We start from the raw sequence: 13,545 nt of genomic DNA, 5'->3' as shown, positions 1-13,545 counted from the left end.
GGATCTTGTGTGCCTGGATTTCTGCAAGACGTTTGACAAGTGAAATACATGGGATGCAGAGCAATGTAGCATACTGTATAAAATGTTGGCTTAGTAAAGGATCAAAAGGGTAATAGTTGATGGCCGCCCTTAGAATCGGAAAGTTGTTTCACCAGGATGTTGCCTGGGAATGAACATTTCAGTTATGAAAACAGGTTGGATAGGCTTGGGTAGTTCATACGGCTCCGTGTTGTGACCCTTACTGTCTGCTATATTTTAAAGATTTGCACGTGTATGTGGGGGAGTGGGTGCGGCACGACAGTGAGATTTGCAGACAAGATAAAAATTGATCGCGTGGAGGACAGTGATGAAGATAGAAATAATCTCCAACATGATACAAATGGGTTGCTGAAGTATGCAGCAGATGAAATTTAACACAGAGAAATGTGAAGTCATACATTTAGAGGAACGAACAATTACAGGGAGTACAAAATAAGTTGGAATATACTAATAGGGGTAGATGAAGTAAGAGACCTTCGTCTACATGCACACAAGTGCCTAATGGCAGCACTTCAAGGATTCAAGGTTGTAAAGAAATAATATGGAATGCTCTCCTTTATTGGCAGTGGAAGAAAATATAACAGTAAGGATATAATGTTAGAATGGTAATGCCGTAACTGGAGAATTGTGTGCAGTTCTGGTCACCACGTACACAGGAACGGCGTAATTGCTCCGGAGAGAGTGCAGAGGAGGTTTGGAAGAATGTTGCCTGGGCTAGAAAAGTGTCGCTACGAGGAGAGATTGGATAGGTTGGGTTTATTTTATTTTGAAAAAAGAGGGCTTAGGGGGCTGGGGTGAATTAATTGAGGCAAAGAACATCGCGAAACGAAGAATTGGCTGAAAAGAATAATATTGTGTCCCGTTATCGAGAATTCGAGAACCAGGGGACATAAATTCTAGATTCAAGGGCTGGTTTAGCTCACCAGGCAAAATCGCTGTCTTTTAAAGCAGATCAAGCAGGCCAGCAGCACGGTTCGATTCCCATACCAGCCTTCCCGGACAGGCGCCGGAATGTGGCGACTAGGGGCTTTTCACAGTAAATTCATTGAAGTCTACTCGTGACAATAAGCGAATTTCATTTTTTCAAGATACATGGCAGGAGACGGAGAGCCGACATGGCGACGAACATTTTATGCAGAGAGTAGTGGGAGTCTAATTCGCTACCCCAGTTGGTTGTGGAGGCAGCGACTCTTTGAAAATGTACCTGGGTCTGCACCTTAACTGCCATAAGACACAATGCAATAGAACGGGTGCAGAAAGGTGAGATTAGAATGGGCACCCGGTTAACTTCGTGCTGGAATTGACAAGGCGAGCCGAATCGCCTCCTACTGTCCTATCACCTTTCTAGAACAAAGAACAACGAAAATTATAGGACAGGAACAGGCCCTTCGGCCCTCCCAGCCTGCACCGATCTAGATCCTTTATCTGTCTATTATTTTCCATGGTCTACTTCCCTCTGTTCCCGCCCGTTCATATACCTGCCCAGATGCATCTTACATGATGCTATCGTGCCCGCCTCTACCACCTCCACTGGTAAAGCGTTCCAGGCATCTTCCACCCTCTGGGTAAAAAACTTTCCACGCACATCTCCCTTAAACTTTCCCCCTCTCACCTTGAAATCGTGACCCCTTGTAACTGACACGCCCACTATGATTCGAATTCATAGCACCATATTATATAACCAATGTGATTGGAATGAAGGGGTGAAAAGGAGATTCACCAGGATGTTGCCTGGAATGAACATTTCAGTTATGAAAAGTTTGGGCAGGCTTGGATTGTTTTTGCTGACGCCATGAACACTGCGGGAGATCTGACCAAGATGGACAAGATTATTATGACTTTTTAATAATAAATTTAAACTGCCCAATTATTATTTTTCCAATTAAAGTACAATTTAGCGTGGCCAATCCACCGATACTGCACATCTTTGGGTTGTGGAGTGAGACCCACACAGACACGGGTTAATGTGTAAACTCTACAGAGAAAGTGAACCGTGGCCGGGATCGAATTTTGTGTCCCCGCCGTAGTGAGGCATTAGTGCTAACCACTGCGCCATCTGCCGCCCGTTGTACAAGATTGCGAAGGGCACGGACAGGGTGGATGGTGTTCAGTTGTTCCACTTACTTGAAGGGTCAGTGGTGAGGGGACACAAGTTCAAAGTAAGGGCTAAGAGGTTTGGAGGCTTTTGAGAAAAACATTTTTATTCATATGGTTGTGGCGGTCTGGATTGTACTGTCTGTGACGCTATTATAGGCGGATCACCTCACATGCTTAAAAAGGTCCCTGGTAAATGTTATTAGGTCTGTACGTTAAGTGTTTTCCATGTGTCGGTGTGGACTCGGTGGCCGAAGGGCATCTTCTGCACTGTATTTATTTCTGTGATTCTGTGATAGACATATTCGAGACCCGGTTGCGTTTTGCGACCCATGAAGGTCCGGAGTGCGGGCCAAGGAAACATTTTATTGAAACTTGCTTGCACGGATTTTACCGTGGGACCTTTCACTTTAGATTGTCTGTCCATGTTGTACCTATGAATTTTGATGATTTCACATTTCCCTGCATTGAAATTCATCTGCTAGTTGTCCGCAGGATTGATCAACTTCACTACGTCATTTGCAAGTTTGTACTCTCCTCCTCAATTGTTGAGAGAACCATATATGCATCGGTCACCGCATCCATGATTACGATGCAAGGCCAGACCAAAGCAGTGGCTGGGATACTGGACTGAACCCCCAATATTTTTGTTATTTGTAAGACTGTGGGGAAATAATGATTCGTTCGAGCAGTGATTGCATGAATAAGTAGGGCGTTGTTATTTTTTCAAAATAAACCTTTATTACGAATAAAATTGCATTGCAGTCCGGCCTTCAAGTCAATGTCACCCGTTTTGTGCCACCGACAGAGGCAAGTGCTGAGCCCATTCTTTCGTGTTAAAATCGGGTACAGTGACACAGCACCCAACGTAGGCTATCATAACAACTTTCTTTGTACACCCTGTGCTAAATTCAAATCCGCAATTTTTTTCCCATAGCATCCCTATCATGCGGATGGAGGCCCACTCCCCCCGTACAATCGCCATAATCCCGCGCATTTATCATGGCCAATCTACCTAACCTGCATCCGTATTGAAAGTAAGGGACAATCTGTGAGGTCAACCCAGCTACCCTGTACATATTTGGACTGTGGGATTAAACCTTGCAGATATGGGGATGAGCGGGCCTCCTCCACACAGACAGTCATCCAAGGCTGGATTTAATCCCTTGTCCACGGAACTGAGGTAGTAGTGCGAACCACTGTACCTACGTGTCGCACACCTGCAAGGCACTACCAACGTACGTAAGTCACGTCAACACTGTCAGGATGTCGGATCAAACCCTAACATCTCGGATGCTAAATTAGATTATGTAGAGAGCTCTATCAGAAGGCCGATTCGTGGGCCCAATAACTTCCTTCTGCACTAAAATGATTCTGAATATTTATAACATAACATGGCTCCAGTAAGAATATAGTAATCGTCCAATGTGCTTTCATTGAACTTTGAACTTCCCGAGCTACTGCAGGCTAGCAATATGGGGAACCATCGTGGGCCTTGGGAGGGCGCCGGGTCTGGCTGAGGGATGGGAAGGGCTGGAAGAGTGCCCAACGCATCTTCCTGATGCTCTTAAGTGATCTGCTCTCTGGAGCCCAGGGATACTGTAACATTTTTTAAAAAAAATTTAGATTACCCAATTATTTTTTTCCAATTAAGGGGCAATTTAGCGTGGTCAATCCACCTACTCTGGACATTTTTGGGTTGTGGGGGTGAAACCCACGCAGACACGGGGAGAATGTGCAAACTCCACACGGACAGTGACCCAGAGCCGGAATCGAACCTGGGACCTCAGCGCCGTGAGGCGGTTGTGTTAACCACTAGCCCACCGTGCTGCCCTTGGATCCTGTAACATTATCGTTCAACGGTCCTCCCCCAATCCAGAGACGTGTAGGTTAAGTGGATTAATCTTGACAAATTGTCCCTTAGTCTCCAACGTTTAGCTGGGATTACAGAGTTATGGGGACAACGCAAGGGAGTGGGGATGGGTAGGTTGCTCTTTCTGTGGGCCGATGTAGACTCGAAGGGCTGAATGGCCTCCTTCTGTACTGTAGATTCAACATTTCTATGGAATCTTCGCAACTAGACAATTGCCCAATTCTAGCACATACATGCCCGTAGGAGATGATGATGCTTCATTGCTATTCCAGTCCGTCAACATAGGGGCATGGATTTGAAATGCAATGCAGCAGGCTCTCGACACTATTCCCACAGAGGTGACAAAAATCTCACTTACGTGCCAAGGTTATGTTCACCATCTCACTAGGAGCTGAATGGTAAGTTCTGCCCCACACGGGCGCCTGGTAACTACATGTATACGACCCCTCGCTGGTACTTCTAAGGTCCCGTATTGTCAGTAGGGCAGTCGAGTTTGAAGTAGGCCCAAGCGATGCAACCGCTGCGGTGCTGCCGACTTTGAAGAGATTAAATGTAATACCATTGTAGACCTTTGGAGCCGAACACGTTATTTCTGCAGTTTGCCCTTCCAGATATTGACCAGAGGGTCGGATTTGTCCGATGTTTGGACTCTGAAGCTTTTCTACAAAATAAAACGAAGCTGTTAGGTTATTGCTTGGTATTTCATATTTTGCTTCCATCACGCTATTTATCCTTCCGAATCCATACAGTTCATAAGGAGGTCGTACGCCCTATTATGTCTGCACGACTGCCAGAAAGAGCATCATAACTGCACCCACTGCCACACCCCTCCCCCCACCCGATTCCCGTAACGCCACCTAACCTTTTCGACGCTGAGTGGTAATTTGGCGTGGCCAAAATTCTAACGTGCTAATCGTGTGTAAATAAGAAGCATTTTTTATATGACCAATGCACTGAAACTGCACTTCATTTGGACATTATCAGTCTACACAGCAATGCCAATCGCATAACCTGCAAATCTTTGAACTGTAGATGGAAACGGGAGCACCCGCAAGAAAATCACGCAGAAACGAGGGGTGGGGCGCATGCAACTCCACAACAAAGACACACAAGGTCAGAATTGAACCCGTGCACTTGGCACTGTGAAGAATCAGTGTTGACTACTGTGACACCGTGCCGCCTGCAATGGGCCAGAGTCGTTGGAGTTGCCTTTTTGGAGAGAGCTTTGGATGCTAACCAACAAATTTTATCCAGGGTCAGGCAGATCTTATTTCGACAGCAGAGTTTGGGGTTATGGGGGAATGACAGTAAATTACCTTGTGCCCCGAATAACAGCAATTCTTATTCAATATTAGAACAGGCAGGCATATTTTAATGACAGACGCGTGTTCCTCATTCCTCTGAAAGCATTAGCTCATGCTCAGACCTTATATAATTCATCATTTTATTTTTTTTAAAAAGAAAACCTTGCTTCAATGCGAAAGTGCGACCTTTCCATTAAGAGAGGAAATCAAATTTCCGACAAAGCCTCTATTATAGCCTCACTGCTGTCAGTCCAATTGTAAGTGCACAACCACATCACTAAAAACAGAATGATAGAGACAACAGATTCTGGTGCCTGTGGATATATTGTAGTTACATTCTGACTGAGCTCTTTGTTCAATGTACCTGCAATCATGCATTTTGTTTTCTAAGGAGAGGCGTCTCGATCTCAATCATTCGGGGGGGGGGGGGGGGTAGGGGGGGGGGAGAGGGGAAAGCAAACTTTTATTGTCCCCTCTGGACATCTCTAATTTCATCTGTTGGATATAATCTCATTCCTGAAAAATAACTTCTATGCATCTATATCCTTAAATCCATTAGCATGTTAAACACGACAGTCGAAGTACTTTAAATCACTCCAAACGTTTGATTGATGCAACCTTTACTAATATTTTGTCAATATCTCCTCGAGGTGGACGTCCCTATTCCATAAGCAAAATATTCTTCATGAGGTGCGGTGCCAAGTACTAAACGAAGCATCTGAGAGTTCCTCTTTAATAAATGCAACTGAAGCATCGCTCTCACTTTCTTCTTGACTGCGAAGAAAGCAATCGCCTTCATATAAAGCACCATTACTGTACTGTAATACGTTCCACCTCTTGAGATAAATGCTGTTAAAATATTTCGCAATGAAGTTTTGAGGGGATAGGAAGACGAACGATCTTCAAAATGGTAAGAGGGGTAGGTTAGGGCTAGACTTCGGGTTATGGTCGGGGCTAGGGCTAGCGTTCATTAGTGTTCGGGTTACGGGTAGGTTGAGGGTTACGATTAGGTTTCGTGTTTGGATTAGGTTTCGGACCAGGTTTATATTTATGAAGGCGGGGGAGCGAGGTTCGGCTGAGGACATTTAGATTTTTGAGATATGTTGCCTTTATTCCTTCATTGGCTACTCCCACCATTTCTATTCCCATTTGGCCTTTGAATGGATTGTCCGAATCACAGGTTTAAAGTTGTGTTTCGAAAGCAAACAGCAAGTTTCTGTACCGGAGTCGCAAGTAGGCCAGACCAGGCAGCGATGACAGATATGCATCCGTCAGGGACTGGAGTAAACGTGAAGTGGTCCATGACAATAGAAGCTCTTTCTGAACATTTGAAATTTCTAATTTCCTTAAATGCATCAAAATGCCACCAGATGCCGTTGCACGGTGGCACAGTGGTTAACACTGTTGCATCACAGCACTAGGTGCACGTGCTATATTCCCAGCTTCTACTACTGTCTGTACGGGTCTGCACATTCTCCCAGTATCTTCCGGATTCTTCCGGATGCTCCGGTTCCCTCCCATTAGCCCGAAAGACGTGTTGTTAGGTTAATTGGACGATCTTAATTCTTCGTCTGTGCCGACTTGTGACACTAATACACATTATTACTATTGTCATTATGTGCTCCCAGGGCATGAGGCTGCATCTGTGGAATACGGCTCTTACATTTCCAGTGTGCTATCATATCCCCCAATGAGCAGATAAGACCAGAAGACATTGGAGCAGAATTAGGACACTCGGCCCATCGAGCCTGCTCCGCCATCCAATCATGGCTGATATTGTCTCATCCCCATTCTCCTGCATTCTCCCCATAACCCTGATTCCCTTATTAATCAAGAACCTCTCCATCTCTGTCTTGACGAGTAGGTGAGCCATCAATGGACAGTTATGAAGGCAGCCTGTGACTAGACTAACACAAAAAACTTGGTTTGCGCCATATTTCCCATTTTATAAATATATGTTGAGTATTCCTTATGTTTATCGTATGTAGATGTTCATCGTTTGTCTTACGTAGTTGGGACTATAATATTTTCCTACGCGTCAGATTAAGTTGACTCATGTTAAATCCGTCAACACACCTATGCCCAATGAAATCGAGTTAGCAATTTTTTTTGGTGGGAAGAATGTAAACCTTCTGAATTTTTGGCTCCGTTTAGCAGCCTTTATGATGAAGGATGTCCTTGCTCTGGAGGCCGTGAAAGAAGGTTTATCAAAATGCTCCTGGAATGTCGCCACGGGCACATTAGGAGGGATTGAGTCGGTTAGGATTGTATACACTGGCGTACAGAACAATAAGGGGGGAATTCCATCGTGTACCATCAACTTCTGACAGGTTTCGACGGGATAAATGTAAGAAAGATGCCACCGATGGTCGGGGTGTCCCGAACTAGGGGCCACAGTCTGAGGATAAGGGGTAGACTACTTAGGACGAAGATAAAGAGAACTGTATTCACCAGAGAGTGCTCGGCCCAGTTACCGTAGAAAGTATTTGAGGAAAAAACACAATTTTAAAGAAGGATTTAGATATAGACTTGATGGAGGAGGGGGGGGGGGGGGAATGGCATCGGAGGAAGGCGGGATTTGGCAATTGGATTGGATCAGCCATGATAATAATGTATGGACGTGAAAAATCGAAGGGCCGCAAGGCCGAAATGCCTTCTCCTGCTTTGAATTCCTCTGTTTCTTTTTCAACGACCTGAAATTCGATCAGCTTTGCTCCCAACAGCTTTAAATTAGTCGGTTTTCTTTTACTGTTAGAATTACAAATCGGCCTATTTCTGAAGCGAAACCAATCTGAATTCTGTATTATGTGGTGGGACGAAGACCAAATTGTTTCATGAAAAACAACCGAGACACTTCACCACATATTTCCCTTCTCGCCGGACACGCAGCAGTGGCCCGCGAACACTTCTACTTTATCTAGCAAAAATGCCCATCTTGAAGATAAATCTAATTTCATGGAAGTACCACTCCTGACGAAACCTCACCAACTGAAACATTAAGTGCTATGACTGCCGACCGTTCAATATAGATATATACTTGTAGATCTGGATGTTTGTGTCCCTAAATCTTTCTATTCTGTCATAACAACATGGACTCACTGATTTCAAAAACACGAAAAGTAATTTCACCCATCATTTCTGAGCGGGCTAATTGAAACAACCATGTCATTGCTCCCACTCTTTTCTTCCCAACGCATTTTTATTTTGACACATCCATTCGAGGCCCATTGAAGACACCAAGAATTCTATCCACAAAACAATAAGAATTGGAGCAGAAATCTGTCATTAGGCTCTTCGAGCCTGGTCCACCATTCAATGAGATCATGACTGAATTGATATGGTAATCCTCAACTCCACCTTCCCACCTTCTCCCCAAAAATACTTGATTCGCTTATTTATTGGACTCTGTCCATCTCTATTGAACATCATGAACAACCTCTATAGTGCTCTGTGTTAAAGAATTCCACAGATTCACTACCCTCCGAGAGATGGATTTTTCAACATCTCTGTCTTTAATAGGTGACCCCCTTTACTCTGAGATTATGTCCCCTGGTCCTAAACTTTCCCACAAGGGGAAAACCCAATATAAGCATCTACCCAGTCAAGCCCTCGGAAAATCATATATACTTGAATAACGAAGCCGTTCTCATTCTTCTAATCACAAATAGGTACACACCTAACCTACTCTCCCATTATTCACAGGAAATTCTATCCGTGCCCGGGATTCAAGAGTAATCATTGTTTGGAATGCCGCCAATGCCAGTATAATCCTTCCTCAGATAAATGGATGAGGACTGCACTCCAGCTGATGTCGAACAAGTGCCACCTGTAGTTCTAACACGACTTCCCTATTTTTATCATAGAATCCCTGTAGTCTATATCCACTTTCGACACACCGAATGAGCACTCGACCCAAGGCCATTCCAGCACCCCCCCCCCCCCGCCCCCCACCCCCCATCCCCGTAACGCCATATTCTAACCTGCGCAGCTTTGGACACCAAAGGGCATTTTTTGCATGATCACTCCACCTAACCTGCACATCAGTGGACACAAAGGGGTAACTTTTGCAGGTCCAATCCACCTAATCTGTACATGTTTGGGCAGTGCGAGGAAACCGGACGACCCGGAGGAAACCCATGCAGAAACGTGGCAGGACTGTCACCTAAGGTCGGAATGGAACACGTCTCCCACGACCTGAGAGGCAGCCGTGCTGATCACTTTGCCACCGTTGCGCCCGAACTCCATTTCCTTTGAATCAAAGGACAAATAATTCCATATCTAAACACTCAATTGCGTTGACAACAGATAATTGAAAGAGATGCACATCTAATATTTCATGAATAATTCTAAAGTATCAAGTCCCCACTTAGAGATGGGGAACGCCTACCTGTGACACGCAGGCTTTTGCGATCACTTTTTGAGGAATTATATATTTTCCCCGATCTTTTGATTTGGTAGAGGCAAACGTAATCCCCCTGGTCTTTCACGCTGATGTCTTTGATGGCCAGCACAGTTGAAAACCCCGATGTCTTCGTGACTGCCGACGTGATGTAGACCCCGCTCTGCACCTTGGACAAGACGAAAATAACGCCAGAGTACGCGTCGTGAGCCGAACACCTGATGTTGGCAGTCTCGCCAATGGAAAACTCCCCATTCTGTCGCAAGAGTTCAATGGTTGGTTTGGGCGGCATGTCTTGAAACAGAGAAGAAACAGATTGGAAAATGCGTTTTGGAGTAGTATTTCTTGCATACGTAGTATGTCAGTCTAGCCAGTTAGATCATTGAAAAAAGCTGTTTCTATCGTGCACCGATCCTCCGAAACAGAATCCTATCAAGGCCCACTTTCCTGCCCCATCCACCAAATCCCATCCAAATAAGGGACACGAAGGGACAATTTAGCATGGTTAATCCATTTGCCCTGCACATCTCTGGACACGAAGGAACAATTCAGCTTGGCCAATCCACGTAACCTGAACAAGTTTAAACGTTGTGAGGAAATCGCAGCACTTCGAGGAAACCCACGCAAAAGCAGGGATGGCTTACTCCACGCACACTATGTGGGAAGTGACGTTCTAAGCAGTGCAGGGGGCAGAGGGATCTGGGTTTATTTGTGCATACATCATTGAAGGTGGCAGGAAGGTCGCCGGGCAGGTTGAAAATGCTGTTCATACAGAAAATGCTGGCCCCGGGCTGCAGAAATTGGGGCATACAGCCCAAGAGCAAGCAGATTGTGCTGAACATTTACGAGACACTATTTGGGCTGCAGCTGGTATACGATGGACAATTGTGTGTGCTACACTGCAGAAAGGATATGATCGCATTGGAAAGACTGCGGAAGAGTTTCACAAGAATGTTTCCAGGGATAGGAAACGTCAGTTATGAGGATAGCTTGGAGACGCTGGGACTCTCCTCAATGGAAATAAGAAAGATCAGAGGAGACTTGACGGTCACAGTCATGAGGGAGGCTGGAGAGAGTACATTGGGAAAACAAAACTATTCCCGATCGAAAAAGGAGAGCCACAGAGGTATTTTTCGTGACTTGCAAGGTGGAACGATAGCATTGTTTATTCACAGCTCCAGGGTCCCGGGATCGATTCCCGGATTGGTTCATACTCTGTGCGGCGTCTGCACGTTCTCCCCGTGTCTACGCGGGTTTCCTCCGTGTGCTCTGGCTCCCTACCACAAGTCCTGAAAGACCTGCTTGTTCGGTAAATTGGAAATTCTGACTTATCTGTGTACCCGAAGAGGCGCCGGGTGTGGTGGCGACCGGCTTTTCACAGTAACCTCATTGCAGTGTAAATGTAAACAGATTTGTTACAATAAAGATTATTCTTATTTACTATTGAAAGAAGCAAATGTGCGTACAGGTCGAAAGGTCACTGAAAGGGGCAACACAGGTGGAGAAGGTATTCAAGATGCGATTCGGCATGCTTGCCTTCATTGTCCGGTGCATTGAAAAAAATTGGCAAGTCATTGTTGCAGCTGTGTCGACCCTTCGTTCGGCCATGCTTGGAGTATAGTGGTCAATTCTGGTCGCCACACTACCAGAAGGATGTGAAGGCTTTGGAGAGGGTGCAGAAGAGATTTACCAAGATGTTTCCTGGTATGCAGGGCATTAGAAATGAGGAGCGGTTGAATCAACTCTATTTGTTCTCACTGGAACGACGGAGATTGAGTGGCGACCTGATCGAGCTCTGAAAAATTATGAAGGGCATAGACAGAGTGCATAGTCAGAGGTGTTTTCTCAGTGTTTAAGGGTCACTTACTAGAGGGCATAGGTTTAAGTGTGAGGGGCAAGGTTTAGAGGATCTGTACGAGGCAGGTGTATTACACAGAGGGTAGTCGGTGCCTGGAAAGCGCTGCCAGATGAGGTGGTGGAAGCAGGGAAAACATTGACGTTTATGGGGCATCTTGACAAATACATGAGTAGGATAGGAATGGAGGGATACTATCCCGGAAGTGAACAGATTTTAGTTTAGACGGGTAGCATGGTCGGCGCAGGCTTTGAGGTTCGAAGGGTCTGTTGCTGTGCTGTACTTTTGTTTGTTATTTGTTCATAGAACATAGACATAGAACAGTACAGAACAGGCCCTTCGGCCCTCGATGTTGTGCCGAGCAATGATCACGCTACTTAAACCCACATAACCCGTATACCCGTAACCCAACAATCCCCCCATTAACCTTACACTACGGGCAATTTAGCATGGCCAATCCACCTAACCCGCACATCTTTGGACTGTGGGAGGAAACCGGAGCACCCGGAGGAAACCCACGCACACACGGGGAGGACGTGCAGACTCCACACAGACAGTGACCCAGCTGGGAATCGAACCTGGGACCCTGGAGCTGTGAAGCATTGATGCTTAACCACCATGCTACCGTGAGGCCCCTGCCTTCTCATATCATATCATTTCTCATATCATTGTTGATATGAGAAAAAATCTTTTTTACACAGCGAGAGTTGAGGTCTGGAATGCACTGGCTGGAAGTGTGCTGCGGCATGATCAATCGAGGTAAACAGGGCGGCATCGGGTGCCTATCATGAAACCATTGTGCAGAGGGTCTCGGGAAAAGGTAGGAGATTGGCACTACTTCACGATGCTCTTTTGGACAGCTGTGCAGAAACAATGTGGGAAATAGTATAATTCTGCACACCAGCAATTCTGTCATTCTTTGACTGGTTCGCTAACTTGTATTGATGCTTTGCCCTCCAGTCTCTGACCTCCCCCCTTCTCCCCATTCAGTATATCCCAACTGAAATCACCTATCACGATGACTTTTACTTGGTCGCTCTGATCGGATGTGTATTTTCTTCCGTCCCTCTCCAATTGGTAGGTGCACAGGTAGGATCCTTCATGACCCGTGTTGATCTCCGCCAGGTTGAACGTGACACTGTTGGACGTTACTGCCGCCTTGACAGAATTTACGTAAGCACCGTTGCCAACTTTGTAGAGGTAAAACTTGCCGCCCGTATAGAAAGGCGTCGTGGTGCATTGGATGCTCACGTTCTCTCCTTGTGAAAATTGCCCATTTGTTCTCAGCAGATTGATTCGGGGCTTCAGTGGCGTGTCTGAAAAGCAAATGCAGAAGATTAGACTCCAGTGCTCCGTGTCCTATATTGGAACTGTTTGATTTATTGAGTAATGAATGGTTAACATACTAGCTGCGATTGTTTTATTATTATTCATTTTGTCAGCATGTGGGCTTCATTTTTTACCCATCCCAAATTGTGAAGGCGGTGGTTGTTAGAGTTTTGGAGTAATGAATAATGAACATAGCGCTGCAACATAACTTCATTATATGAACTGAACTTCAATCCAGCAGTGCAGCTGCTCCCTAAATATTTGGAGGAAATAATTCAATACATAAAGCTCTGAACCTAATCAATAAAGGTGTATCGCCGGTGCAATTTCCATCAGGAGAGAGACTAGCTTTGCGTAGGTCAAGGAGCCACACCCTGGTGAGCTGCGGTCTGTATAAAAGACAGACAGAAAGCGCACTCAGTAAGTTTTGTGCAGGTGAAGGAGACACATCCTGAGTGAGACACATCCAGAGTGGGAATTGGAATTTGGTAATTTGGTGCAGTGACGTAATTCGGCGCCGATTGGGGGAAGGAGTTTTTCCCCTGCTGTTGTGTCCTCTTTCTTCTGGCCTGTAACTGTTAATCTGCAGGGAGAGAACCAGAAGGTAAGTGAATTTTATTTTTATACCTTTTCATATTGTGTGTGTGTGTGT

The 13,545-nt window shown here is 45.4% G+C and overlaps 1 protein-coding gene across 1 annotated transcript in view; it reads right to left on the bottom strand.

The window, feature by feature from the left end:
• Nucleotides 1-13,545, bottom strand: part of LOC119958387 — a 98,661-nt gene that overhangs the window by 25,889 nt on the left and 59,227 nt on the right. Inside the window, exons 11-13 of the mRNA XM_038786880.1 lie at nucleotides 12,575-12,880; nucleotides 9,698-10,003; nucleotides 4,365-4,667 (exon numbers count right to left, since the gene is read on the bottom strand). Coding sequence (XP_038642808.1) covers nucleotides 4,365-4,667; nucleotides 9,698-10,003; nucleotides 12,575-12,880 — 915 coding nt within the window. The remainder of the gene's footprint in view (nucleotides 1-4,364; nucleotides 4,668-9,697; nucleotides 10,004-12,574; nucleotides 12,881-13,545) is intronic.

The sequence above is a fragment of the Scyliorhinus canicula genome, chromosome 29 (genome assembly GCF_902713615.1).
Source record: "Scyliorhinus canicula chromosome 29, sScyCan1.1, whole genome shotgun sequence".
NCBI classification, from domain to species: Eukaryota; Metazoa; Chordata; class Chondrichthyes; order Carcharhiniformes; family Scyliorhinidae; genus Scyliorhinus; species Scyliorhinus canicula.
This window is presented reverse-complemented; position numbering and strand designations above follow the sequence as displayed.